The 26788-nt window shown below is 48.4% G+C and overlaps 14 protein-coding genes across 14 annotated transcripts; 7 read left to right on the top strand and 7 right to left on the bottom strand.

Annotated features, from left to right (window-relative positions):
- Positions 1 to 697: 697 nt before the first annotated feature.
- N7466_006154 (putative quinol monooxygenase) lies at positions 698 to 1299 on the top strand (the record flags this gene model as incomplete). Its single annotated transcript, XM_057165551.1, has 3 exons — positions 698 to 757; positions 888 to 1000; positions 1152 to 1299. 3 exons carry the CDS (start codon positions 698 to 700, stop codon positions 1297 to 1299), a joined length of 321 nt encoding a protein of 106 aa, XP_057021150.1.
- A 755-nt stretch (positions 1300 to 2054) lies between these two features.
- On the top strand, positions 2055 to 3072 carry racA (putative Rho GTPase Rac; the record flags this gene model as incomplete). The annotated part of the gene is made up of 6 exons (XM_057165550.1): positions 2055 to 2087; positions 2169 to 2201; positions 2286 to 2344; positions 2437 to 2617; positions 2711 to 2943; positions 3009 to 3072. 6 exons carry the CDS (start codon positions 2055 to 2057, stop codon positions 3070 to 3072), a joined length of 603 nt encoding a protein of 200 aa, XP_057021149.1.
- Positions 3073 to 3695: 623 nt separating this feature from the next.
- On the bottom strand, positions 3696 to 4900 carry N7466_006152 (RNA-binding protein; the record flags this gene model as incomplete). Its single annotated transcript, XM_057165549.1, has 3 exons — positions 3696 to 3933; positions 4074 to 4305; positions 4369 to 4900. 3 exons carry the CDS (start codon positions 4898 to 4900, stop codon positions 3696 to 3698), a joined length of 1002 nt encoding a protein of 333 aa, XP_057021148.1.
- Positions 4901 to 5241: 341 nt separating this feature from the next.
- N7466_006151 (uncharacterized protein) lies at positions 5242 to 6331 on the bottom strand (the record flags this gene model as incomplete). The annotated part of the gene is made up of 5 exons (XM_057165548.1): positions 5242 to 5423; positions 5482 to 5534; positions 5607 to 5705; positions 5770 to 5947; positions 6004 to 6331. 5 exons carry the CDS (start codon positions 6329 to 6331, stop codon positions 5242 to 5244), a joined length of 840 nt encoding a protein of 279 aa, XP_057021147.1.
- Positions 6332 to 6643: 312 nt separating this feature from the next.
- On the top strand, positions 6644 to 8150 carry N7466_006150 (uncharacterized protein; the record flags this gene model as incomplete). The annotated part of the gene is made up of 3 exons (XM_057165547.1): positions 6644 to 6733; positions 6791 to 7452; positions 7514 to 8150. The coding sequence occupies 3 exons, from the start codon at positions 6644 to 6646 to the stop codon at positions 8148 to 8150; spliced, it is 1389 nt and encodes a 462-aa protein (XP_057021146.1).
- Positions 8151 to 8240: 90 nt separating this feature from the next.
- N7466_006149 (cytochrome oxidase assembly protein SHY1) lies at positions 8241 to 9396 on the bottom strand (the record flags this gene model as incomplete). Its single annotated transcript, XM_057165546.1, has 4 exons — positions 8241 to 8340; positions 8407 to 8512; positions 8569 to 9081; positions 9156 to 9396. 4 exons carry the CDS (start codon positions 9394 to 9396, stop codon positions 8241 to 8243), a joined length of 960 nt encoding a protein of 319 aa, XP_057021145.1.
- A 619-nt stretch (positions 9397 to 10015) lies between these two features.
- Positions 10016 to 11143, top strand: N7466_006148 (UBX domain protein; the record flags this gene model as incomplete). Its single annotated transcript, XM_057165545.1, has 1 exon — positions 10016 to 11143. One exon carries the CDS (start codon positions 10016 to 10018, stop codon positions 11141 to 11143), a length of 1128 nt encoding a protein of 375 aa, XP_057021144.1.
- Positions 11144 to 11667: 524 nt separating this feature from the next.
- Positions 11668 to 12377, bottom strand: N7466_006147 (coiled-coil-helix-coiled-coil-helix domain-containing protein; the record flags this gene model as incomplete). Its single annotated transcript, XM_057165544.1, has 3 exons — positions 11668 to 11700; positions 11762 to 12017; positions 12175 to 12377. 3 exons carry the CDS (start codon positions 12375 to 12377, stop codon positions 11668 to 11670), a joined length of 492 nt encoding a protein of 163 aa, XP_057021143.1.
- Positions 12378 to 13027: 650 nt separating this feature from the next.
- N7466_006146 (Sas10/Utp3/C1D family protein) lies at positions 13028 to 13864 on the bottom strand (the record flags this gene model as incomplete). The annotated part of the gene is made up of 3 exons (XM_057165543.1): positions 13028 to 13414; positions 13465 to 13631; positions 13684 to 13864. 3 exons carry the CDS (start codon positions 13862 to 13864, stop codon positions 13028 to 13030), a joined length of 735 nt encoding a protein of 244 aa, XP_057021142.1.
- Positions 13865 to 14225: 361 nt separating this feature from the next.
- N7466_006145 (ketopantoate reductase family protein) lies at positions 14226 to 15567 on the top strand (the record flags this gene model as incomplete). The annotated part of the gene is made up of 2 exons (XM_057165542.1): positions 14226 to 14251; positions 14277 to 15567. 2 exons carry the CDS (start codon positions 14226 to 14228, stop codon positions 15565 to 15567), a joined length of 1317 nt encoding a protein of 438 aa, XP_057021141.1.
- Positions 15568 to 15678: 111 nt separating this feature from the next.
- N7466_006144 (uncharacterized protein) lies at positions 15679 to 17215 on the bottom strand (the record flags this gene model as incomplete). The annotated part of the gene is made up of 5 exons (XM_057165541.1): positions 15679 to 15997; positions 16058 to 16172; positions 16237 to 16354; positions 16418 to 17005; positions 17075 to 17215. 5 exons carry the CDS (start codon positions 17213 to 17215, stop codon positions 15679 to 15681), a joined length of 1281 nt encoding a protein of 426 aa, XP_057021140.1.
- Positions 17216 to 17618: 403 nt separating this feature from the next.
- coq4 (ubiquinone biosynthesis protein COQ4) lies at positions 17619 to 18587 on the top strand (the record flags this gene model as incomplete). Its single annotated transcript, XM_057165540.1, has 2 exons — positions 17619 to 17826; positions 17938 to 18587. The coding sequence occupies 2 exons, from the start codon at positions 17619 to 17621 to the stop codon at positions 18585 to 18587; spliced, it is 858 nt and encodes a 285-aa protein (XP_057021139.1).
- Positions 18588 to 18879: 292 nt separating this feature from the next.
- On the bottom strand, positions 18880 to 19550 carry N7466_006142 (DNA-binding protein; the record flags this gene model as incomplete). Its single annotated transcript, XM_057165539.1, has 4 exons — positions 18880 to 19163; positions 19317 to 19327; positions 19391 to 19476; positions 19527 to 19550. 4 exons carry the CDS (start codon positions 19548 to 19550, stop codon positions 18880 to 18882), a joined length of 405 nt encoding a protein of 134 aa, XP_057021138.1.
- A 1518-nt stretch (positions 19551 to 21068) lies between these two features.
- On the top strand, positions 21069 to 23135 carry N7466_006141 (guanine nucleotide exchange factor SEC2; the record flags this gene model as incomplete). The annotated part of the gene is made up of 2 exons (XM_057165538.1): positions 21069 to 21638; positions 21702 to 23135. The coding sequence occupies 2 exons, from the start codon at positions 21069 to 21071 to the stop codon at positions 23133 to 23135; spliced, it is 2004 nt and encodes a 667-aa protein (XP_057021137.1).
- Positions 23136 to 26788: the final 3653 nt, after the last annotated feature.

Raw genomic sequence — 26788 nt, 5'->3', positions numbered from 1 at the left:
AAAAACCATGAATGTAACTTATGTTCTCGAGGCATTTTAAATGAGCACTTACCTTGACTGCCTGCAGAGATCATGCACGTTCAATTAAGTACATTTGGCAAAATAGAATAAATCCAGTATATTAAGCTACTTCATATTACCTTGACATTGAGTATCTCCACATGCAATGATTCTCCGATATACTTACTGTATAGGGCAATGGGTGGTCACGTTCCAAGGTTAGTGGTGGCCTTGGATTTTCGGCGTCAATCTCCTACCAACCTACTGCATGTGCGAATAACAGCGCCGTTTTTATTGGTTTTTGATTTTCAACAAGCAAATTTGGTATGATAAATCCCCGAGTTCTGCTTATATTGAAAATGGAGAAAATTCTGTATACTAATGCTTGGTAGGAATAGATCAACAATGTCGCCCCACGAAATATAGATGATCTGGAGAAGATCGGACATTAGCCTCAACCTGTGTGCAGACCCACATGCCACGGCCCGAGGTCAAGATTCAAGAGTCAACTTTCTACTTAAATAACTAACCTCTTCCTGATTACCCAACCTTGAAATTCCCTAATAATCTTTCTTCTTGTCAATACATATTTTCCCTACCCTAACTCAGGTTTGTTCTCCTAAAGGAAACCATTCTGAATTTGTTTTCTGGCTGGCTGGCTCTCTAACCCTCTCTCCTAGTTATCCCGAGGTCCATCATGTCCGAAGAGCTCAACGTTGCTGCAGTGCTTCACCCGAAGCCTGAGAACTTCAAAGAGGTGAGTGAACTCTTGAAATAAAATCCCAACAAAACGAAGACAAGGATCCCTATTCTATATTCCTTCAAATCTTGAAAGATCCCAGACATTAGCTCTATACATACTTGAATCAAAATCTCATGCGTCGCAGCTTGCCGCCCTCGTCACCGAAGTGATCAAGAAGGTGCAAGAGCACGAGCCCGATACCCTGCTCTACTATGCCTTCGCCGTCCAGGAGAAGAATGAAATCGTGATTATTGAAAGGTGAGAGATGCTACCATACCATATACTTACTATGTTCTATTTCCCTCCTGTTTCTGCCTTCTCTTCCCCCCTCTTCCACCCCCTCGCAACTCCCGCACTTGGATAAAATCACGAGACGGAATGACTGAACCCCCTACCCCCCCATTTCTAGATATAAGAACCAAGCAGCCGTTCAGGCTCATGTCAAGGCACCCTATTTCAAAGAGTTTGCCTCCAAGATCCCAGGTTTGTCCGAAAAGCCGTGGGAGTTGCGAGCGGGAACTCACTTGAGTGGCGTGCGGGGAGTGTCACGGCTGTAAGAGAGACGATAGAGAGAATGTTCCATTGGATATAAATAGCGAACTTCCCTGTCCGTTTTAGTAACTTTAGCGTCGTTTTCGAGGCGCCGGGATTTTGCCCGTGATCTCAAGCTTATGCGATTGGTGCATGATGGCGGGAAGCAGCCAATACCAGATGTTTTGGGCCCTCCTTTTAGAGCAATACGAAAGGGCCATTGGATTGTCAATTTATCAGAGAATAGAAGAAAGATTCCAAGTCAAGACGAAACACGAAGCAAAAAAAAGAGAAGAGAAGAGAAGAGAAACAGAAACAGAAACAGAAACAGAAACAGAAAGCATTGATATATAAAAAGGACTGAAATATTTAAAGGTGGAGACGTGGAACTGACTCTGTTTTGAACGATCTTTTTGTTCTACATCGGCAACTTTAGGCTTAGCTGAATCTCCTCTTGACATTACAGAAATCTCTTTTCTTTCTTTTTTCTCTTTTCATCGTTGATTACATTACAAATCTCCACCTTTTTTTTTTGATCTGATCTATCAAATCTAGGTAAGAGAGAGAAGAGAGAAAAAGCTCACTGTCCGCCCCTCATTCCTTTGCGACTCAGTCGTGGTCTCCACCCTTTTCTCCCCCTCTTTCCCCTAGCTTCAACACCGGCTCATCCCCTGAAGCTTCACCCTTAGAAATCCCCAACCACCGATCCCGCACCTATTCGGGCTATCTCGCTCTCTACCGCGCCCTTATCGCTCTCCTTTTCCGTGTACATACTTTCACCATGGCGACGGGCCCGGCTACTCAATCGCTGAAGGTTAGATCCCATCCGAATGGATCTCGCATCTTCCCGCCTGCACGGGGGATCAGACCGTCAGATCACTAATTGCTTCTTCAGTGCGTGGTGACTGGTGACGGTGCCGTCGGTAAAGTCAGTAATCCCTCCAATCTCTCCAGCACTCTCCAGCTCCAGTCGCGATGGAAACATTGACAGAATCCCTCTTTCGGCCTACAGACATGTCTTCTGATCTCCTACACAACGAATGCCTTCCCCGGCGAGTACATCCCGACCGTGTACGTCTTTCCCCCCCCCCAAGAATTATTCCAAAATTCCAAAATCGCCCCTCAACCAGCCACCAAGCAACAGAGTTACTGATACAATGCAGCTTCGACAACTACACCGCCAGCGTGATGGTTGATGGCCGGCCGATCAGCTTGGGACTGTGGGATACCGCCGGACAAGAAGATTACGACCGTCTCAGACCTCTATCGTACCCCCAAACCGACGTCTTCTTGATCTGTTTCTCCATCGTCAGCCCTCCGTCCTTTGACAACGTGAAAGCCAAGGTACGAATATGAGCCATGATACGCCTGTCGCACTGCACCCCCCAACTTTCCAACGACGACAAAACAACTAACAAACCCCTCCCAATCTTCCAGTGGTACCCCGAGATCGACCACCATGCCCCCAGCGTCCCCATCATCCTCGTAGGCACCAAGCTCGATCTGAGAGACGACCGCTCAACCGCCGACGCCCTCCGAGCCCGCAAAATGGAGCCCGTCTCATACGAGCAGGCCTTGACCGTGGCCAAGGAGATCCGCGCACATAAGTACCTGGAGTGCTCTGCGCTGACGCAGCGCAACCTGAAGAGCGTGTTTGACGAAGCCATCCGGTAAGTGGAGCTAGCTCGGCTTTCTCTCTAGAATTCCGCAGATACTAATGGTCGCATTCATGCAGTGCTGTTCTCAACCCGCGCCCTCTTACGAAATCGGGGCGTAAAAACAAATGCCAGATCTTGTAAACTTCAGGTTTTTTTCTTTTCTTGTTGTGCATGGCCGTCTCACTCTTTTCTCTCGTATGCTATAATGAGTAATATATAGTTAATACGGCGTCCGGGTAGCACGAGGCTTTTTCGTTCGTGAAGGTCTCCTTTTTTGATGAATCCATTGACTCTTTTTTCTTGTTCTTTGTTGTGTTCATTTACCTTTCTTTTTCTTTTGGGGGCAACCACTTGGGCACGTTCGTTTTCTTGGTGATATCATACTAGTTCAGATGTTCAGATCTATAGAATAGGTACCTATTTTGAGCAGCTCTTTGATTCGAGGCCTGATCCATGCGCAATGTTTGTAAATACATACCTATCAATGCTACCCGTGGACGTAAAGCACCCGAAGCAAACATTTGAATAAAACATTGGAGGGAATCGTTCATTACATTCCACTATATGCACAGAAGACTGAAATTGGTATCGTCTATGGAAACATGAAAGAAACATAGCAAGGCTTTTTATACCTTGTCCCAAGATGTACAACAAAAGAGAAAGGGACTCGGAAGGGAAACAAATCAACAATGCAAAAAGACCAGCTACCCAAACGTAGCTCGATAGCAGGCCTGTAGCTCGAGCAGGTATGCAAGCAAACCCATCTACCACAACTGACCCCGACGACTAGGGTGCACACCGGCAAACTTATCATCATCATCACCGCCAGCAACAGCATTGGCACCGGTAGGGCCCTTGGGCGCAGAGCGCTTGTCATGGTCATGCTTATTCTGGACCTTCTTGGCCTCCAGGGCCTTGCGCTGGCGCTCATCGTTCAGCTTCTCGTTCTTAGCCTGGATCTTCGCCTTGCGGTGATCGGACTTGGCACCACCGCCGCCAGCACTATATCACAAAACCCATGTTAGCGAACTGATTGATCATCGGGGACAAGCTAGCTAGCTAGCTAGCAGCGCAATTCGGTATTGGAAAAACGCGCGCAAAGTTCAAACTATGTGCGCGAGGAGAATTGATTGGGAACTTACGTCAATTCGACGTTGATGCGACGAGGCGGGTACTTTCCGTCGTCGAAGGTGGAGTGGTGGTATAGAGCGAGACAGGTCTTCATGCGGTCGTAGTTGTCGAACTCGATGAAAGCAAAGCCACGGCTGCGCTTCTTGGCGTCGTCCTTGTTGGTGGCGACACGCACGCTGGCGGGAGGGTTCTTTTCGAAGTGCTTTGTGACGGACTCGGTGTTTGCGGAGAAGGGAAGATTGCCTGTATATTGTGGATATGATTAGTTGCAATTTCTTGTCGAGTGGTTGGACTTGGAGTACTGACCGACGAAGCAGATGAATCGAGAGTTCTTGTCCTTGGAAGCTTCCTCGGTTTGCTCGGTCTGTTCAGTCTGCTCGGGCTGCGCCTGCTCTTCAGCAGTAGCAGTGGTCTCGTCGGTGGTCTTTTCCTTCTTGTCCTTCTTCTCCTTCTTGTCCTTCTTATCCTTCTTTTCCTTCTTCTCGGCCTTCTCTTCGGCCTGTTCCTCGACCTTCTCCTCGACCTTCTCAGTCTCCTCAACCTTCTCCTTCTTGTCCTTCTTCTCCTTCTTGTCCTTCTTTTCCTTCTTCTCGGACTTCTCCTTCTTTTCCTTCTTCTCGGACTTTTCCTTCTTGTCCTTCTTCTCCTTCTTTTCCTTCTTCTCCTTCTTCTCCTCCTTCTCGTCAACATCCATCTTATCAGTAGACTCAGTCTCAGTCTCAGCCTCAGCGGCGAGCTTGCGCTTCTTTTCCTTGCGCTCCTTCTTTTCCTGCTTCGCCTGCTTCACCAGGTCGGTCGCCTCCTCGACATTGTCGGTAGCCTTGCGTTTGTCACCCATTTTGTATGTATTTGGAGTGTGAATATAGTAATTGACGAAAAAGTAAGAACAGATCAAAGTCGCAGCGCGAAAAAATTGGGCGGAGACGGAAGAGAAAATCATTTCTGCCGCCGATCAAATGAGCGGTGAGTTGATAACGCCGAATTAGGTAATCTGCTTTAGGTTAACTAACTTAACTATAAAACTTTGGGATTTGCACGATTACATGGCTTATTTGGAATATGTATGCCTTCAATGTTAATAAGAGCTATGAGCTCTGCATCCATGATATAAATTGAATATTGATCTACACTTTTAAGCGCCCGCCAGATGAAAATACATAGAACAAAAAGATATCGGAATCAGAAGATCAAGATCTGCGTCTTGTTCTTCTTAGCCGTATACCGCTCACGCAGTTCGGGTCGAGTAAGTAGCTTCAGCAGGGGGAAATGCGTGTCCTTCATGTCAAAGATACCGCGCTGCTTCTGGTCAATGTGCGATCCGTCAATGACAATGCGTTGCAGCTCATTCAGTTTCAAATCGCCTACACATCAATTAATTAGCAACAGCTCTGAAACGGTTGGTGATTGCTGGAAACTTACCGGATTCGAGCAAGTCAGACACTCGGGTTGGTGTTCCGATACCAATACCCATCCTAAAGAATTGTCAGCCAAATATGAAACGTCAGATGCAATAAGGCATACGCCTATATCGAGGGAGATCGTACTGTGCGCGTTGGAGGAACTGCTTCGCTTCATCCAGCTTGATGTGCTTTGCGAACAGCTTGCCGACAATGGATTCCTTAGTTTGGAAAGGACGAAGAGCCCTGCACACCGAATAGTTAGCATGGGCCGTCAATGGGTCCAAAGTAAACTTTGTGGCTATCATACCTGACGATGTCCGCTGCTCTGAGGGCAGCACCAGTAATCACAAGTGTATGAGGGGTACCCTTCTTCTCCGATGACTTTGACAAGTCCGAGCCCTTGGGGCTAAATGTCTTAAGAAACTCGGGGAGCTTCTCCAGGCTTCTTGTCTCGGTGTAGGCACTCGTATCGAGGAATGTGGAGTCTGCCATCCGTCAGTATTTCCTATCGTACAACATCAATCGAATCTCAAATACATACCGGCAACATAAAGATCAGTCAATTCGACAGCAGACAATTCCTTATCCAGCTTCTGGGCTCTCTGGGCAAAGTAATCGGCTAGCAGTCTGCCGTCCATTCGTCCAATAGACTCGTCGATGCCGTTCTTGCGATCTCCTGCATTCACATCCTCTTGGGGCTTCTTCTTCTTTGCCTTGCGCTTCTTCTTGGTCGGACCATCTGCCGAGGCAGCCGGAGCTGCAGCAGGCGCTTCTGTGTCGGGGTTGTCCTGCTTAGAGTCGTCCGCTTGTCTCTTGCGCTTCTTGTCGAGCTTGGCGGAAAGCCCTTTTGGCGGGGCGGAATCGGTCATCTTGATTCAATATTGCAATCTCTTAATAATTGAGACGGCGCGATAATTGACAATCGTAGTACTATCAAGTTCGAGTGTCGCAAAAAAAGTCCGCTCGAAAATCCGCAGCTAAGTCAGCAGGCTCTTATCGATAAGGAATGTGGGCAACCAATCAAGCGCGGGCCCGCATTGTTATGGCCGACGCGCCTCAAACACTTCAGATCTTATCCGTTCCACTTCCTGATAACCTATTGCCATTGCCAACATTCTGCTTCGGTAATTGGAGCTTTCTGGTTTCATGTTTCAACTTCATTCCGGATCTTAACTTCGGAAATGTCGACCCCGAACCCGCGTGGCCGTCGGTCACTGCGCAATTCGGGCGTTGGAACTCATACCCCGTCTGGAGACACAAAACTAACAGGGGTAAGCGATGATACTACAGAAGCAGCTTGAGAACCACTTGTTGACTCTATTCTACAGCTTCAACGGCTTCCGAGCCATACAAGGTACCCACTCACTCCAAGTCGTCTCGTCACTGCAGCTACTCCATCCGCCCAACGATCTGGTTCTCGATATACCCCCCGAGCGCGGGCCACAGGAGCTCCAGCGACACCTTATGGGCTTCGCGCAAGACAACAGCGCGCTACTAATACTCCTGGTCGTGACCGGCGACGAAGTGGGAAGGTTCAACGAGAGACGACGTTTGACATCCTAAAAAATCTGGGTAGAACGCTTGCGCCGATCTCCCACCCAATCCAATCATCGCCACAAGAAATACCTGAGCCCATTGAGGAGCCCAAGGATGAAATTGAAGAGCTGGACAATGAGCCGAGGATTGATCCGCCCCGACTTTCTTTGCCTATACAAGAGAGCGAGGATGAGAGCGAGGAAGCAGGCTCTGAAACGCCACCACCTCGGATGTCTTTGGCATTTGATGATGACGATATCACATATCGGTCAGTCGAATATCCTCGAGATCTTGCCATTCGGGATCGACTTTCCATTATGCCTGGACGACCTAGTGAAAATTTTGGCGGTATTCAATTGGAGAGTGACTCTGATGATGGAGACGAGACGGGTATCGTGGGTGACTACGACGTCCAAGACGATAGGATGGTTAGTGGAGGCGATTTTGACAGAGGGTAAGTTTTTATGGGACAGTGGTATATTATATGGTACAGAAGAGGCTAATATCACAAATAGTGGAGAGACAGAGGATCTCGGCCGATTTCATTTTGATCTCGACTTCCCATCACCGCCCCCGGCTCCAATTGATGATCCAGAGGACGATAATCTAGGCGACATGGAAGGATTTGAGTTGTCTGCACCGGATTTCCAACCCACCGCCCGCTCAGTTTCTTCCGATGATGATGCTGGGGGTGATTTTATGGGCTTTGACGGCTTCGATGTTGTACACCCTGCTTCCAGAAGCCAGAGCCCGGGCATGATTGGCGGTGGTTTGCGAGATGAGGCCATGACTGTGCCGAGCAAGGAGAAGAAGCTTTCTCGACACGGAATTCCTGTTCCAAACTTGCCCACCGGTGTAGTCAAAAAGCTAGCCACACGTTTTGCGCACTCAAAGGGGGGGTCAAAAGCAAGACTCAACAAAGCTGCAATGGCTGCCATCGAGCAGGCGTCTTCGTGGTTCTTTGAACAAGCGAGTACAGACCTAGCAGGGTACTCTAAACATGCGGGACGAAAGACAATCGACGAGAGCGATGTCGCAATGCTCATGAGAAGGCAACGCCAGATCAACAGCTCGACAACCATGTTCTCCTTGGCGCAAAAGCATTTACCCAAGGAGCTTCAGCAGGATATGAGGCTCGCTATGCCCCCGTGAAAAAGTCGCCCCGATACTTAAATCTATCAAACAGAACTCCAAACACCGATGGAAAATGCGCCGAGGATAAGGTACCCGTAGCCAAGCCAATTACCAGTTCTTATTCTGGCGAACTCGGCGCAAGGCCTCGTTAGGCTTCTTCCGGATAAGCATCCACATCATAATGGATGTTGCCAAAGACAGGCCATACCTGGGAAACATGAGCGACACATTCGAGGACTTCAAAGGCTTGAAGGAACAGCATATGTATACTTACCATGTGAAGATGTACTGTGCGTGGTTGTTTCTCAAATTGACTTCAGCAGCGCGGCCAATGGGCATACCCTTGGCCAGGCGGTCATACGACTCGATGAGATCAGGCACTGCGAATGAGTCAGTTTCTGGCACACATCAACAGTACTCGGTTAGGATATCATACCCATAGTGCTCTCAATCCAGACGGGCTGGCTCCCGCTCACTTCAGCCATTTGCTCGATGTCTGGGAAGTAGAATTTCCCTTCCTCAGGCTTGTTATCCGGTGTAAACATATTCTTCTTCCATGGCTCTCGGAGCAACCCTTCCACCGTAATCTCGCCTTCTGGCAAACTGTCAGGCCGATCCTTCTGATCAGCCATCTTTCTAGAAATCCAGCCACGATTCACGAGAACTGTGCTTTGACCGTCATCACGCTCGAGGGGAGTCACAACCATGAATCCGTCCTCTCCCTCCCACATGCGAGGACCAATAAGCATCTCCTTGTCATGTCTGAAATGACCTGTAGCGTAGACGCGACGGTAATCGAATTCGGCAACGGCCTCTGGATCGATGCGCGGCGGGAGCGGCAGAGGAGGCCTGACCAGGCGATCCTCAAATTTGGCAACAATCTTGGTTTTCTCGTCCAATCGCTTAACCTGCCACGTTCCAAGGCCGAAAGCAATAATCGGAATCAAAGCTGTGCACGCAATACTTGTCAGACATGTTCAATAACTTCTCATTGTAAGAAGCAGATGCTAGAACGCAACATACCAAGAATGATGAGTCCAGGTCCATGTTTCTGATTGACCCGCACAAGTTTTGCAGGATTGTCAACATCAAAGGCCCCCTCAGTCAGTTCCCGAGTTTTCGTGAACTGACGCCGTTGCTGTAGGTGACATGTAGTGCAGATCGAGTCCAATTTCGATATCGCGTTGGTGTTTCGGGCCACACGGGTAGGCAGAGTCCATGCTGTTGGAGCGCTTTTACGCAAGATTGAGAAAATAGGCCGCATCTTTGAACAGCAGCAAAGGCGAGGCTGCTCAATTGGACCAAGTGAGGTAAACGTCGATCGTCGATCGGAGGGAACGAAAGTCTAAGCGGATTTTGGTTCGGAGATTCTAGGCGGTCACGCCGCGGCTTCCGTTGCTTGCTTGTTGCTCCGCATCTCCACAGCTCTGATACCTGTTTTGGTTCGCTGCTTAATACTTGTTGCATAAACACGCCAATTATTTTGCTTCATATCGGTATGCAATGATGACTGGCTTTTATGAAGGCAGTCTGCAAGATGGTATTGCTCTCGCTCTGAGAGAAACCAAGGCCGTTGTTTGCTTTGTCCGAGGTCAGTTATTCCCCGCATGCAAGAGAACCAGCCACCTAATCGCAGTGCGTATTCAGATGACACTGAGACGAGCTCGACATGGGAAGAAGAGTATTTTGCTGGCGATGAGGTATGGCTTATTACCCTACACAGTTCATTTACTCAGGGCTATCTCGCTAATCGTTGTTCTAGATTGCGCAAACACTTGACACCGGAGCAGTTCTATTACGTATTACCGCCGGATCCCAGGAAGCTGGCTTCCTGACCTCGCTATGCCCCATCGCGAAATTCCCGACCGTTGTCGTCATTAAGTATGTCAAATTCATTGGCTTGTGAGATTATATGGGCTTTGCTGATTGGTTGGGATGGTAGCAATGGCACACTAAAGGAGTATCTTGTGCCTGAAATCGCGAAGGACGTCTTCCAAAGCCGGCTCACAGTTGCTGTGAAAGGACAGATGGCTTCAGAGTCTGTTCAACAACCGCAGAGTGGCAATACCACTGGCGAGAGCAGTGACGTCGTGGCCTCGAGCCCTCCCGCTGTTGCGCCCGCCCCAAATATCACACCTGCACGATACCCATCATACCCAACACCACAGGCTGCCCGTGCGGCTACCTCCTCGGCTCAACCAAAACCCAAAGAGAGCAGCAGTGCGAATAAGAGTACAATGAGTAATGCGCCGCCAAAGAAGCCAGTCCCGGCGAAGTCTCCGCCGCCGAAAGAAGAGCAAAAGAAGCCAATTTCCAAACAGGAAAAGACAGGAAAGACACCCCTAAAGCCCAAGCAGACTAGTCCCGGCAAGAAAGCTACTCCCCCTCACGAAGAACCCAAGCCACAACCACCGGTACCCCGTGGACCCCCCAGTCAATACCGACTACAAGTGCGATTGTTCGATGGAAGCTCTGTCCGATCCAGCTTCTTACCCACGCATACAATTGACAGCAATGTGCGCCCCTGGTTGGATGAACAAATGGGCACTGAACAACGCCCCTACAATCTCAAGCATATCTTGACTCCTCTTCCTAGCCGAACACTCTCCGTCTCTGAAGAATCTCAGACACTCCAGGACTTGGGGCTAGGATCAACCGCTAACCTGGTCATGGTTCCTGTTTCATCATACACAGATGCATACTCAGCTACCGGATCAAGCCTACCTGTTCGAGGCATATCAGCTGTATACAATGTTGTTTCATCTGTTGCAAGCACAGCCACGGGTCTCGTAGGCTCATTCATTGGATATGGACAGGCTGCACCGAGTGAAAGTGGGAGTGGATCATCGCCTGCATCTACTTCAGCGCCCTCGGAGAACAATCAGCGACCACGCAATACGGGACCGATCATTCGAACACTCAGGGACCAACAGAATGATAGGAAGGATAGCCAGTTTTACAATGGAAACCAAGTATGTTATTTTGATCGCCTTGGATATTCCGATGACTAACTGTTTTGAAAGTTGAATTTTGAGCCACGGGATCAGGATAGGAAAGACAATTGATCTTTCTCCAGGGTCTGCTACATACAATTGAGCAAGCGTTTATGATTTCATGGGCGTTCATGTTTTGCATACGATTACGTCTATCGGTCATTATGATAAGAAATGGATTCTGTCAAATTGTACACACTGGGCAACAACAATACAGTTCATAACCCAGACTCTTCACTTCCCAAGAATGAATGCTGTTGAACTGCAATCCGCCCATTACGTAGAAGTCTGTGTAAGAGGAGATAATCGGTGGGAAATAATTTGAAATATTTGTCTCTTGAACGAGCACGAGTGGACATATCTGTCATCGGCTCAAAGCCAAGATATCAAGTCTTTAATTGGTATAAACTCGAGGAGAGATGGTATAGAATACAAAAGCGCGATTCCAGAGTCGCGATGCAGAATGATTACATCCAGTAAATGAATTCGGATGATAAAAGGCGCATTAAAAAGACCGACTACTCATTCCCAACAGGAAACGCCTAGTAAGGCTTAGCAGCAGCCTGGCAAGCCTTCTATAAGGTTGTTAGCAGCGTATTCAAAGTTGGAACGGAAACAATCAGGATAAAAACGTACCAGCTGGTCCATGTACCAACCGCAAATGCCGATGTTGCCGTTGTTCTCATCCATGCAGTTGCGGAAGTCACGAACGTTAGCCTCACAGGCAGGGTTCTCCCAAGACTGGTTGGTAGCGCTGCTCTGCCAGAGACCGCTGTCCATACCCTGGGACTGGGCAGGAGCGGGGGCCTGCTGGGCCTCAGCAGGGGCGCTGGAGCCACCGCCGAAGAAGCCACCGATAGCGTGACCGATGGAGGAACCGACTGCGACACCACTATAATCCACAAAACAAGTATGTTAGCGGCGTTATTTTTCGGTGGTTCCGAGAAAAAAAGAGTTTATGCAGCCCGGGCTTTACCCGAGGTTGGTTGGACCCGGAAAAGAAAAAAACGCATCGCGACAACGGGGTCGGTTTGTGAGAATGCACTTACGCAGCGGTGGAGGCCATCTGGCCGAAGAGACCGGGGCCGGCGCTCTGCTGGGGAGCAGCAACGGGGGGAGGAGCGTGCTGCTGGGGAGCGGCAGCGGTGGAGTGAGGCGCCTGCTGCTGGGGAGCCGGGCGGGCAGGGGCAGCGGTAGGGCGAGAAGGAGCGCTACGCGCGGGGGTGGCACGACGTTGTTGTTGGCGAGGCATTGTGATGTGTGTGTGAGTGGTCACGGGTGATTTACTGAGAGATTCGGTAGTTGGCAAGAGAGAAGAGTAGATATAAGGATTCTAAGTGGAGACTGGAAGAAGCTAGAAGCTGAGTCAGTCGGCGAACAGGCAAACTCCGATGGAAATTCCCTGGGTTGTGATTGGCTGGTAAGTGTTACATAAGCTGCAAATCCATCACGTGGGTCCGGACATTGCGGGCATTAACGGGATTTCCACTGCAAATCACAGGTTGATATTGAGGCGCATGGCTTTGCGAGCTAAAAATAAAAGTAACATAGGATGGCACGGGACTATACAAATATTCTATCATGCTCGGGCGCTTACAAGGAGCTTTCTTGACTGCCTTGCTGGTAAGGTTTTTTAGCCAGGGCTTGTTTACACTGTCGTTTGGGAGCAGCCCCATCGTCAAGTACGGAACAAAGCGGTCGTGGATCAATGGGCTTGTTGGGTATCTAATTCAATAATGATGTACAAATTTTGAGAACGAAAGCGGGATGAAAACAGAAGGCTCATGCAGTGGTTGCAAACCTCAAGACCCCCAATGTGGCTCATCGATATAGACATTAGTATCGCTGAACGGAGGTCCAAGGTCAACGGGCCTTGCAGAGGCAATGTCAACTATCTTCATTTCAAGCTGAGTTCTTGGCCTTCTTGCGGGTCGCCTTCTTCTTCTCTCGTCGTGCCTGATTCTCGTCGTTGCGCTCGGCTTTGTTGAGCTTTCGTGACTTCTTGCTTTTAGCATTGATCTTCTGCTCCTTCTTCTTTTGAATTTTCTTCTCTTTGTCGGATCCACTTGGTTGAGCGTCGGTATTCGTCTCTTCATCAGAATCGAGGTCGGAATCAGCGGTTGACTGTGCAGTGGATGGTGCAGCGCTAGAGACACCCTCGTTTTGGGCTGGGGAGCTTTGAGCCTCTGCAGCCATCTTCTTGGCAATCATAGCAGCCTTCAAAGAAGCGCGTGCCCTCTCTTTTGCCTCTCTTTCCGCCCTCTCCAGGTCATATTTCTCATTGCCCGCCTAGATGTAATTAGCCGCAAGTCCATATGCCCCGCAGAAGTGTAACTCACAAGCCCGTGTTTGACAAATCGGTTTGCTGCTCCCTTATCGAGTGTCATTTTTCGTTGCTCGGGTTCGGTTTCCAGGGCCTTGATCTTCTCGAAGTATTGTTTCACTCGGGTGAGTTCCCGGAAAACAGGATGTTGAATGGCGTTGACACCGTGCATACGCAAATAGGCTAAACGAAGTTAGTATATTTAATAACGGGGAGGTTTTTGAACAAAACATACAGAAAATTAGAGACTCCAGGGTATAGGTGACCATGACGTGAAGTTTAGCCTTGTCCATCACAGGCAAATTTTTGGAGGTCTTGGACAAGGATTGGCCCAGGATTGGTTGCAAAATTTCCTCCAAGTCGTCAACATGGTCATCCAGCTGCTCCAGCAGCGGCTCTAAACTTGCTGTATCCATGGCGTGGGTGGGTGTATGTGGTAGAAGTGGAGTTTGCAACAAGAAAAATTAAGGCCGGTGCAACTGAGGCGGTGGTTGCGGGCGGTGGAGCTTTGCGGCTTGGATCGCTCGCGCATTACTTTTCTGCATTTCAAGCGCGCGACAGATTTCCTCGCCGAGGTACGCAATCAAGCTTTTTTTGAGCGCCTTCGATCTTATTGTGTTGACTACAATGCGACTGCCCATTCCGATCTGATCAATTTGTTACCACTTGGCGTCGACGTTACCTGCCAACTACCTATCCTCGAACCTCCGACACCTACTCGGGGAACCTCCCCCGGCACACTTTCAAAGTGTTTCACTTACTCGCCCGCCGCCCGCTATGGCGGAGTGGGCTTTTGGAGATATGTCATCAATCTCGCTCGCATTTAAGTGAGAAACCGATATTCCGATACGCATCGACATGGATGCAAGATGTGGAGGCGGCGCCTCAGGAGAGCACAAAAGATCCGCTGTCTGGAAGAGTACATATCCTCGGCCTCGGAAATGTAGGCTGTTTCATTGCACATTCACTGGCCTCCAAGCAATCTCCACCGCCAATAACATTACTTTTACACAATTGGGGGGTTTACCATGCCTTCTGCCGCAGAAAAAAGAGCATTTCCATTCAATACAATGGATTGGATGACGTGAAATCTGGGTTCGATGCTGAGGTTTTATCTGACGGCATATGGCATGAAGTATTGGCGGGTGAAGGAAAAGAAAAAGAAAAACACCCCGAAAATCTCCTAGACCAACCTGAAGACATATCAACGGACGTAAACAACGAGCACATCGAGTGCTTAATTGTTGCTTCCAAGGCCAGTATCGCGAGAACAGCCATCAAAGCTGTCAGGCATCGTTTGACAAAGGACTCATCTATCGTCCTTGTGCAAAACGGTATGGGAGTTGTTGATCAGCTCAACCAATTATTTCCGGATCCAGAAGATCGTCCAAACTATGTTCAGGGAGTTATCAGTCACGGTCTGACCAGGCTTGAAACATTTCACATTGCCCATCGTGGTGTTGGCACAATGGTTTTTGCGCCAGTAATCACAGAAAAAACACCACCGATTCTGGCTGAGGAAGATACCCATTGGGCATCGACCACAAAATACATCTTGCGCCTCTTGACTTTAACTCCATCTTTGGTTGCTACAGCTGAGACGCCCGCCGCGCTACTCCAATATCAACTTGAGAAGCTGGCAGTAAATTGTCTGATCAATCCTCTGACTGCGCTTAATGATTGCACAAACGGCGAGTTGCTGTACATCTATGATTTTACCCGAATCATGCGACTGCTTCTTTTCGAAATCTCGACCGTAATCTATGCTCTTCCTGAGCTTCAGGGTGTTCCCGGGGTCGAAGAGAGGTTCTCCCCCGAACGACTGCGCAAATTCGCAGTGAATGTCGCCTCCAGTACCTCGCAAAATACCAGCTCGATGCTTCAAGATGTGAGAGCAGGAACTGAAACTGAAATCGATTTTATGAATGGCTGGATCGTGCGTCGAGGAGAGGAATTGGGCATCAAGTGCACTTTGAACTACATGATGAGGCTTTTGGTAAAATCCAAGACAATCATCACTGAACGTAGAGGCAGTGCTTCTATCCCATTTGACGTTACCGGTTTCCCCTCAGTCAAGGATTCTGCCGATCAGATTACCACCACGCAGAAAGCTGAATGATCAAATCATTTGAAATTTCTTTTTCTACCTCATCAGCATTATTCTTGCAAAAAAACACTACCCACCCGGAGGCTTCTATATACATCGGGTGCTTTCAAATATTGGGCAGTCTTAATTCGAGACCGTCGAAGCGCGCTCACAGATATGCTTGATCTGTCTCCACCGGCGCAATAGCGTCTCTGCCTTGGGGCGGTGTGCCTGAACTACAGCATTGGACTCAAGGGCTACCTTGATTGCGCTCATTGTTGCATCTGCCTCTTTGGCATATGTGTGCAGCCAACCCTTGATGATAGTTTCACTCTTCTTGGCATCCACACCCTCAGTCGAACCCTCGAGCACATGGTTCCTCCAGTCCTCCTCTTTCATGTACATTAGACACGATGCAACTTCAGTACGGTAACAAACCCCGTCTGCTGTGACTTGATATTCACTGCCAAATATTAGCGAACGGGTATCTAGATGCCAAAACAAAATTGATTGGGGAACAAACCCGTAATACTGGTTCAGCCATAGATCCTCCTGCTTGTCGGGACTATTAATATCACGGAAGACAATGTCGTCAAGGTAGATGCAATCTGAATCGCTCTTCTCAAGGAAAAAGCCATCTGTAGTAAAAGAGGAAAATTTATCAGCTTGGTGGACACTTCATCATACGAAAAGAAATCTCACATTCGGCCAAGAGGAAGTCATTTGGATGACTTCCATAACTCATGTAAACTTCATCGCCCTTCTCATAATCCTCCGTAGCCCGAAGAGTATATTCATTTTCATCAAACTTCACATCGCACTGCATGGTAATTAAATGGGTCAGATTAAAGAAGCCATGTAGCCGTCTGCAAAAGTCACATACCTCAATATCTGAATGGTTGAAATAATCTGCAAATGGCAGCAAGGCCATCGCATCATTGCGGTTCTCCGGCGGCTCCTGATCAGGCCCAACCCAGTAGAAACTTCTCGTATTGAGAATAAGCCAATGATAAGAAAATTTGCGCCAGTCAGTCTCTGGAAGGGCAGAAGTGACATCCGCCCACGCTTTGCGTAACCGTATTTCTTGTTGCGGCTCCAGATCCTGGTGCTCTGTTTCGTATTTCTTGGCCCGCGCCCCCTTATCAATGGTGTTCCATTGACCGGCGATGCAAGGGGGAAGCACATTTGGGATGGGAGAAGAATCAACGGTCTCGTCAGTATCTGGCCATGTGAGACCGCCTAGTTCCCTCGGCCAGAGCAAGGGCAGACTATCCTCGAAGTCTTGACGTGTGGGCCAAGCATTGAACCAGAGCTGGTACTTTTCAAGCTCTTCTTCGCTGCCATGTGTCAAGAACGCGGCCATGATTGTTTGCACGGCTGTGCCTTCGGGGAATTGGGACCTGAATGGCTCAGGAACTTGCTCCACTGTGAAGATTACATCGGTAGGAACTTGAACCACAGCCTCACCTTTCTATAAAAAAAAGTTTATCGGCATTTAGTATACACTGCTAGAGCGCATTTCAAGGTTGCTGCATCTTACCTTGATTTTGCGCGTCGCCATCATTCCTAAACCGCGTCCAGGAAAACGCGCCGGGGTAACTGCATCGGTTACTACACCATGGAACAAGGCCCATTCAGTGAAAGCTTCATGATTGGCACCGGGCAGGTATTCGGGATCCATTTTAAACCCGTTAACCTCAAATGCTCGAGTCCTTGCAAAGAAATTCTATAAATTTGTCAGATCATATAATAACCAATGGAATTGTGTGGAACAAACCAAAAGCTCAATGGATATGAATGGATATCATGTATGGTAGAGTATTCGCAATTGTGTTTGTTGGAGCAAAATGACCATATAAAATCGATCAATACTAGTACTCAATGAAATGTGTCGAAGCTGATGAGTGCCGTGCAGATCAAATGAGATCCAATGAGGGCTGTGGAGCAATGTTTTTATCGATAACCCGCTTATCGGCCACGTACGGCAGCCGATAATAACCTAGTGCGCCATCTTCCCGATTGTCGTACGATCCATCTTGAATTGACATCCTTGAACCTGGTACTAACTTGCCCCAAGACTCACCATGTCGGTCCTTGGGAAGCGTGGAGCTTCTGAGCTTCGAAATCTGGCTACTCCAGGTCCCAAGCTTGTCAAATGCGCCTTGCGCCCTTTCTCGGTTCTCAACCGCCCACCGCCAAACTATCCGGGCCATGTTCCATTGACAACGATTGAGCGCGGTGCCCTAGCTCTGGGCTCAGCAATTGGGTCTCTGATTAATCCTCGCAGAGCAGGTATGTAAATATGACTTTTTTTGTGCAGGAGTATTTCCTTTCCATTTCCATTACGTTGAATTCCTGTACTATACTACAAAGCAACCATAATAACTAACATATGGCTTTTAGATCTCATTGCAGCCCTCGGCGAAGCAACTGCCACCCCATACTTCATCTACCGCCTCAGAAATGCCATGCTTTCTGACCCTACAGGCCGTCGCATCCTACGCGACCGTCCCCGCATTACCTCCGAAACTCTCAAACTTCCCTACCTCCGCACCCTCCCCGAGAACTCCGTTGGCCGAGAATACGCCAAATGGCTTGACCGCGAAGGTGTTTCGCCAGATACTCGGGATCAAGTTCAATACATAGATGATGAAGAGTGCGCCTACGTCATGCAGCGGTACCGGGAGTGCCATGACTTCTACCATGCGGTGACGGGACTCCCGATCTTCGTGGAGGGCGAGCTGGCGCTGAAGGCACTGGAGTTCCTGAACACTCTTCTGCCAATGACCGGCTTAAGTCTCTTTGCATTTGTGAGAATGAAGCCTGCCGAGAAAGAGCGGTTCCTGTCACTGCATTTACCGTGGGCGGTACGAAATGGACTTCAGAGCAAGGAACTGATTAATGTATACTGGGAAGAGGTATTGGAGAAGGACGTTGATGAGCTGAGGGTAGAGCTGAATATTGAACGTCCGCCAGATCTGAGAGATATCCGGAAGATGATCCGGCAGCAGCAGAAGCGAGAGAAGGAGAAGCAACAGCAGATGTCAAGCTAAATGTGCATATCGCATGATATGCTGTTTCTCTTCCCCTCTTACTGTCTGCTCCGTGGGGCATCTTTTGTACGACCATCACTTTTTGTATAAATATCTTGAGCGAAAATAGAATTTTGAACACCGTCCGATCAGACGGGTAAACAGACCAGAACACCTGAAGTGGATTTTTGAGAAGACCAAAAGGGCTTGCGAGAATAGACGATACACCACCAAGGGGGCATCAAAATGAGGGATATTTAGAAAGAACATGACTGTCATATTACCAGAACCAACCGACTGCAGCATCTGGCTCTTAGAAGTCAAGGAGATCATCATCGTCATCCCAGCCACCTTTGCGCCGGGTGATGACAATCTTGTGTTCCTCCTCCTCCTTGCGCTGGTTCTCCGCAACGGCGTTCAAAAGCTCCTTGAGCTGGTCCTCGGAGACCTTCTGTCGCAGCTGACCACTTTGAGCCAGCATGATAAGTCGGCTCTCGATATCGTTTGCGCGCGATTCCTTGACGAGACGAATACGACCAAGACGATCCGCAGCGGCGGGTTCGAGGATTTGGCTCAGAATCGAGGCACGGCGATCAGCTGGTGGAGAGTTTTGCGTCAGAATATTGTCGGTTCATCATGCATGGTACTGGAATGCAGTGCAAGCAGGCAGGCGAGGTGTATTTGGATTGGGAACCGTCCGGCGTGTCTGCGCGAATGGCAATATATTCGATAGTTGGGATAGTCACCTACATTCAGCTTGTCTGGCGCATAACTCGTTAGTCTCCATTAAAAAATTGCATATAGAAGGGATATATTGGACTCACTTCCGCTGCTCTTCCTGGCCGCCATCTTGGCTAGGTCCTCCGCGGGGACCGCCTTGTTGGAGCTGTGCAAGACGAGCTCGTCTGATCTATGACGGATTTCAGCATTTGACCTCTTTCCGGGTAGGAAGATCCTTACCTCCTCCAGCTCTGAGTCTGCCATGCTGAGAATTGGTGCACGTGGACAGAGTGAATATTACTAGTATGAAACGATGTCAAATGTCAAGTTCCCGAATCGAGAGTCGGAGAAGATTGATCTGGTAACCCCACTTCATCCGCCTGAGGCTGCCACGCGGGGGAGATTTCCAAGGTTGGTATTTTAATAGTACACAAGTACTACACAACTATTGATGTATATACTAGGATCCATAATTTAAATGTCAAAAAGAGAGACAAGCTATGGTGCATTAGTAGTATCATTGTAAAGGGTTTCAATTCGTCTTTAATTTCTCACAGATTGACGGATTTAGAGTCCGCCTTGTACCTGATCAATGGATGTAGAACCCGTTTGTATAGATGTAATTGTTTTTGTACTCCGTAGATTATCTGCATGTGTTCTATGATAAGCATGAAATTTGGAGTTAATTTCGCATAAAATGCCACTATAATTACGTGCCTCCCGTATATGGAGTAGCGTGAATGTTTAAGCCGTAGACGAGATAAGGACGCGTCCAAAGTGCTGGGGGAAATACGTGCTGCGCCCCCTCTTTTTTCCCTCGTGTTTCGTATAGCCTGTTAGCGGGGGCAAAGTTCACGGGAGGCGATATTTTTCTCCCTTGAGTCGGATCGTTAGGCTGAAAAACGAGAGATTGATCAAAATTGCCCGAGTCGTGGAACAGTGCGCGATCGGCTGGCAAGATCCGGCTTAGTCGCATCAAACTATTTCACATAGGAAACTTTGTCAAAGACATAGTTCGATCGGGCAGAATCCACATAGGTTCGGGGGTGGATATGCGTATTTCCTCAACAAAAGTCAAGGGGGGGGGGATAATCACTTAGTAGAGACAAGGGCCTGCTGCCAGTGCATAGAGAGTACAGCGTAGACATAAGAGAAATTACTGCAGTAGCGAGTGAAACATCATAACATGAAATCGATTCGTCACGTTCATGTATACACGGCAGATCACCTGCTTCCGGGTGTGATAGCCTGCCCATGACTAAGCCCCCCAGCGCTTGTTCGCCTCCTGCGACCCCGATCACTTTTGACCTTTCTATCAACCAGGGGAAATTCTATCCCAGTTCTTCCTCTTGATTATTCTTCTCTCCTTCATCCTTCTTGTCGGTCCTTTCACTCGCGTCGAATTTCTTTTATCCGGGGCCGCCCTCTTCCGGTCCGTCCGAGTTCCCGTTCGCTTCGATTACTTGCGGGGACCTCGAGTCGAAACTCCAATTCTTTCCTGGTCCGTGTGAATAGCTCAGGCGGCTCGTCGACAAATCACTTGATTTGGACGTGAATTTTATTATCCTGGGTTGTGGTTGAACCTGCTTGGAGCTACAAGCCAAAAACCGGGCACTCATCTCGCATTCCTTCAACGCCGTTTACGTCACCCATCATGGCCGAGTAAGTCTCCAGCAAAAGAGAGAAGACCAGTGAAAATGCACGATCGCTAACAGATATTGTAGTCTTATCTCCTTCCAGACATACCATCATAATAACCTCCTGCCTCCGTCCACCTCGACCATGATCCCGCGTCACGCTCACAAGCGATCGCTGTCTTCGGAGTTCCGAGGCCTCTCCCCCGACAGGATCGTCACCAAGGCCAAATCCACTACCGATCTCTCCGAAACAATTTCCAAAAATGCTTCCAAATCCCAATTGGGCAGATACGACGAGGAGGAGAGTTTTAACACCTTGCAGGACCCTCGATTGGCTATCAAAGCGGAGGTTTCACCTTCGACGTCATCAACACACCACCCTGACCTGAGCAACGAGGTCGCAGCGCTAAGTGTGAAACTGATCCAGGCGATCAACAATCAAACCCATTTGGATGATAGCTTGGGTGCCACACGCCAGGAGCTTGAGTTGGCCCAAGGCAAAGTACAAGCGCTAGAGTTCCAGAATGAAAAGTATCGACGCGACATCGACGACAAAGTCTACATCAAAAAATCCGATTCCGACCGTGAAATATTGCAATTGAGAACTGCCCTTACGGAGGAGAGGACGCAGCGAATGACCGTCGAAAAAGGAAAAAAGCAAATTGAGCAGGAACTTGAGGCTCTGACTGCCGATCTTTTTCAGGAAGCCAACAGGGTAAGCTTCCATCCATTCACTGTTTCAATATTTCATTTATTTAGCTGGGACTGATTGTTTTAGATGGTTGCTGCAGCCAAGATTGAACGGGAAGCGGTTGAAAAGAAGAATGAGCAATTACGATCCCAGATCAAAGACACCGAGTTGCTCCTCGCATCGCATCAGGATCAGCTGGCAGAGCTCAAATCAGTCATGCAAGGGATGAACATCTCCAAGGATGACTTGGAATCTCGTGCGGCTTCCACGGCACCATCATCACCAGCGCGGCCCTCAACTTCGCAGGAACCGGAATTGAACCATATCGCTGTAACCCCGTGTAACCCCGAGGAAGTCATCCCTGGCCCTTCGTGCAATTACCCCGAGATTCTTCGGATGGTGTGCCGGACTGATCTGCAAGCCTATGATGACTTCCGAGAGCTGCTCACGCTTTCCCGCAGTTCTAAGCCTCCTAGTCGCGCTGGAAGCGGCTCATATGCAGGCTTGAATGTCATGAGCTTAGCTGGCTTTGGCTCTGGCTCCGCCTCTGCAACCAACTCACCCACAAAGAATCTTGCTGGCTCCCCAAGTAGCTTAGCATCTCAACTAGGGTCGCACATTCCTTTGAAGGACACCCGATTTTATAAGCGGGTGCTTATGGAAGACATTGAGCCTACCCTGCGACTTGACATGGCTCCTGGGATTTCATGGCTTACACGACGCACAGTTGTAAGCGGCATCTGTGAGGGAACCTTGGTAGTCGAGCCAATGCCAACAAACACAAAGAAGTTTGAATTCCCTTGTACCGTCTGCGGTGAACGCAGAACCGGTCCTCAAAACGAAAGAACTCACCGTTTCCGAACCTCGGAGAGTGAGACAGCGCAGCGGTACTCATTGTGCATTCAGTGTCTAGAGCGTGTTCGTTCGTGCTGTGAGTTTACTGGATATTTGCGACTAATCCTGGATGGACACCTCAAAGCTGGTGACCACGAAGAGGAGAAAGACATTTGGGAAGAAACAGTCCGACTCAGAGAGCGGATGTTCTGGTCTCGAATTGCGGCTGGCATTGTTCCACTTGTTCGCCGGGCCGCCGAGCCTGAAGCCGAAGCCGAAGCCGAAGTGGAATCCACCGAATCAAAGGTGAATGTCTCAGAAGAGATCTACGAGAATGGGCTCCTTCACCCTACCGACAACACCAACCTCGAATCCAAGTCATATGATGTGTCTGGTTCTGGTGAGTCTACTCGTAGCCAGAGAGATTCAAGCATTTTTGCGCCTTCTCTTCCTGACTTTGATATGGCCAAGCCCGGGACACCTGATCCTTACAATGTTCAGAATGGGAACATTGAAGATTCCACATCCGATGTGCCTGAAAGACGAGGTTCCGTTGATTCCGATATCAGCATTTACGAAGAAGCCAGCGGTATTGCCGAGACCGAATACCCGGAGTCTGAAGAAGCAAAGACTCCAACAGTTCATGAAAATGAAAGCACTGAGACTGATGACCAAACGAGTCAATGAATCATAGTTGATGCTAGCCATCGATATGAGTACCCATGACCCTTTGACCAATTCGTGCTTCTTTCATGATACCACCTTGATGCATTTTCTCTGGTTTCCCCCTACATTTGAGCATATTCTGGCAGGACACTGATAGATCCTATTTACACTTCACCCACAGCAATGCTGTTTACGCTTTTAATACTCAGCTCGACCTTACCACCTTGATCCTCGTTGCATTTTCACACCCTCCGTCGATATCCCTTTGATTTGAGCAACTTGCTTCCTAATCATGTATTATTATTACCCCCTTTATTCCTATCATGTACACATAATGTCTTGTTTCTCTTTTCGTTGTGGTCATCTGTTGCTCCCCTCGTCGCCTTGCATTGCATCGTTGGGATGCGATGCAATGCAAGTGCCTTGGGTTTTGCGCTTGGGCGAAACAACCGCCTCACAAAATGATGGCTACCCATGCTTCCTTCATCTAACTGCTTCCATTGGCGTTTGGCTTTGATGTTTTTTTGCTATTGCATTCTCCGGGGTTTCGCTGCAACATCCAGAAATTGGCTATTGAAAATAGATGACACGAAGATTGTTCAGGATTCAATACATACCCTACCATGAAAACCTTCCAGTGAATACTTCAATTATATCTACATGTAGTAAATTGTGATACCTCAAGGAATGTGGCTTGACGTTCGTTCAATACGACCCGAAAACTTATTCCCCGGAGACCCACTCGGACTCGAGGCTGAGCATAAAGATCAGATACAACCTCCAGGGCTGAGATGTAGATCGTAAGCAGCGACTTGAAGGCGTGAGAAATGTTGGATTCAAGTTGAATGGGTTTGAAACCTGTGCATCGCATTCGTCAAACTACCTAGAATCAAGGTTTTAAGGGCAAGACTCCTAGATCCCAAGACAGCCTGCACAGTGGTTAGGAGTTAGAACATTGAAAGTCCTCATGATTGATCGCTTCTCAAATGTTCCAATGTTTGTATGAGTCGCTTGGCGGTACTTTCTGTACATTCATATATGCATTATTCTCTTTTGGACAAGTAAGCAGGATCTAGAGGCTGTGCTCTTCATGAGTGTTTAGATTATTAATTTATTATTGACTTCCCCAGACTATAGAAACCGTATACGGCAAAGGAGGAATTCCTTGCGTAATAGAATGAATATTTGATGTGCAAGTACCATTTCCCCCCTGGTCTCTAACCCCAGTAGCTATAAAGGTACTTGTATGTTCCACGTGCACTGCCCAGACATGCTCTGCCAAAAATATCCACCGACTTGGCAAGAATTATCAGTCATTTATTTGTAAACATTTGACTTGGATTCTTCAAGCAAATGATTACACCATGTAGTCCCCATTATATCTACCCCGGAAGGAACCTCATCGAGGTACGATCTCAATCTTGCATATGAGAGAACGTGGCAACTAACTTAATTCAGCTACCTAGGCATTTTCTAACACAATCGGAGATCCTCGCTTTCAACCTCTCAAGTTGGCACAGTCTGCATAGTCAACTATTTCTTTATACATCATCTCGAACCGACTTCTGAACTAAGATGTATGGCGTTCATGAGAACTTATTCAACAACTCAACAACCGCAGATATACCGGTTCAAAACATTTGTATAGTGACCTGCGATGAGCTGGAAAGCCAGGCTTCCAGATGCTCTAGTCAATTCCTGCCAACCTCGAGGTATCTCCGGGATCCCGTCTTTAACGTATGGGCAGATCAGACTAACAAAAAACCAGCCCCGGAGAATTCGACCCTAGCTTCATCTTTCTCGAAGACCCAACATTTCAGTCATATGATTTCTTCCTTGAAGCATCTCTATCGATAATGCAGTCCTTCCCAGACAAACCAGAGCTCGGACTCCCCTCGATGCAGGAAGATAAGAGCATACCCAGCCTACAAGAAGTCCAAGCCCTGCCAACTCTCGACGGAATCCCAATATGCTGGGACCACGACTGCAACGGAAAAGTATTTTCTAGCTGGAGCAACTTGAGACGGCATCAACGAGAACGCGCATCCCAAGCCCCTAAATGCTATTGTCCCCGATGCGGCGCACATTTCAGCCGTACAACAGCCCGGAACCAACACCTTGCAAACATGAGTTGCAAACGAATCCGTCGCTATTCGAATGGTCGAGTGAGACCCAGCACTCAGAAGATGCAAGAGACGTACACGACTGAGACCCAACTATGAGAATTACAAATTGTCTGATAACTTCGGAGGGAAAACGCTACAAGCTCAGTACCCAGAAACCTGGAATGGTGATTTGAACCTTGCTCAAGATTGTTATGTGGCCTTGCAGAGAGAGAGAGGACAGTCATTTCCTAAGCATTACAAATGCATGCATCAGCAATTTGTTATCCAGTCTTGTTGCACAGTGATTATGCCCAGATCTTCAATTGCCTAGATGAGTCCCCTAGTGCCTTCTATCACGGCTGTGCCACCTTGTGTGCGGCGACTCGCAGCAATCACGGTTCGTTGCCACGTGCATGCCGGATCTTCGGTAAAGTCTTACTTTCCCATGTTCTTGTATCCTCGAGGATCTGCTTGCCTTGGCACGATGGCAGCGCAACGGTCTGTGTAACCATTAGCATCCATTAATGATGTAACAAGCTGACCTGGGCCTTGATTATTTCATCAATTCATTCATTATATGCCCTCCATATATGTAGTATACTTTACTGTTTCAAATATCAATTCATTCTATATTGTCACCTATTCAGTGCCATAATCACGGCAGTTTGGGACGTAAACAGGTTACATAGTTTCCTGGGGTCGAAGCTGGATTGGTTTAAATTCCTCTAGCCGAGTCTGACAGCTTGCAGCGCTTAGCGCCGCCAAGTCATCAGACGATGGGGCTGAGGATCAAGATACCCCTCACTCGCTATCTACCTTCCAAGTTCCGATCACTCTTCCTGAGGCAACATTTGAAAGTACTTAGCAGTACAAACATTGAGTTGCACTCACAATGACATCGGTCACAGTTTCTGGCGCAAACAGTGCGCTTCAGGTCGGCGTTAGTTATGGTTCTATTCATTATACTTCGGGTAAGTTTCAGAACTACTTGAACATAAAGAAACCAACTGACTTGATCATCCTTCTTTCGTAGAGCGTCCAGAGCCCCTTCCAGAGCGACGTCCAGAGCCTCTATCAACTGTGCCATACCCGCATGACCCAGACTTTGTCAGTCGTGATGCACTCGACCGGCTTCACGAAAAGGCTGCTATCCCAGGGTCCAGAATAGCCCTCGTCGGCCTCGGTGGGGTCGGGTAAAAGCAACCCGGCATAAGAGCGATTGTTTGCAGGCTGACTTTACAACAGAAAGACACAACTCGCCATTGAGTACGCCCGCAAAGTCAGAGAGCAGTCACCAGAGACGTGGGTCTTCTGGATCCATGCGAGTAACATGGCTCGCTGCCAGAAAAGCCTGCGTGACCTTGCGAATCGAGTCAAGATCTCCGGGCGCGAGGAGCATACTACTAATATATTCCAACTTGTTGGGAATTGGCTGGAAGATGGAAATATCGGAAAATGGATTCTTATTCTTGATAATCTTGACGACAATGAGCTCCTACGCACATCTCCGGCAAACGTGGGTCGGGGAAATAACCAGACTGGCCCAATGCAGCCACCGCTTAGGTACCT

This window comes from Penicillium verhagenii, assembly GCF_028828195.1.
Source record: "Penicillium verhagenii strain IBT 33310 chromosome Unknown utg000006l_segment0_segment0, whole genome shotgun sequence".
Lineage (NCBI taxonomy): Eukaryota > Fungi > Ascomycota > Eurotiomycetes > Eurotiales > Aspergillaceae > Penicillium > Penicillium verhagenii.
This window is presented reverse-complemented; position numbering and strand designations above follow the sequence as displayed.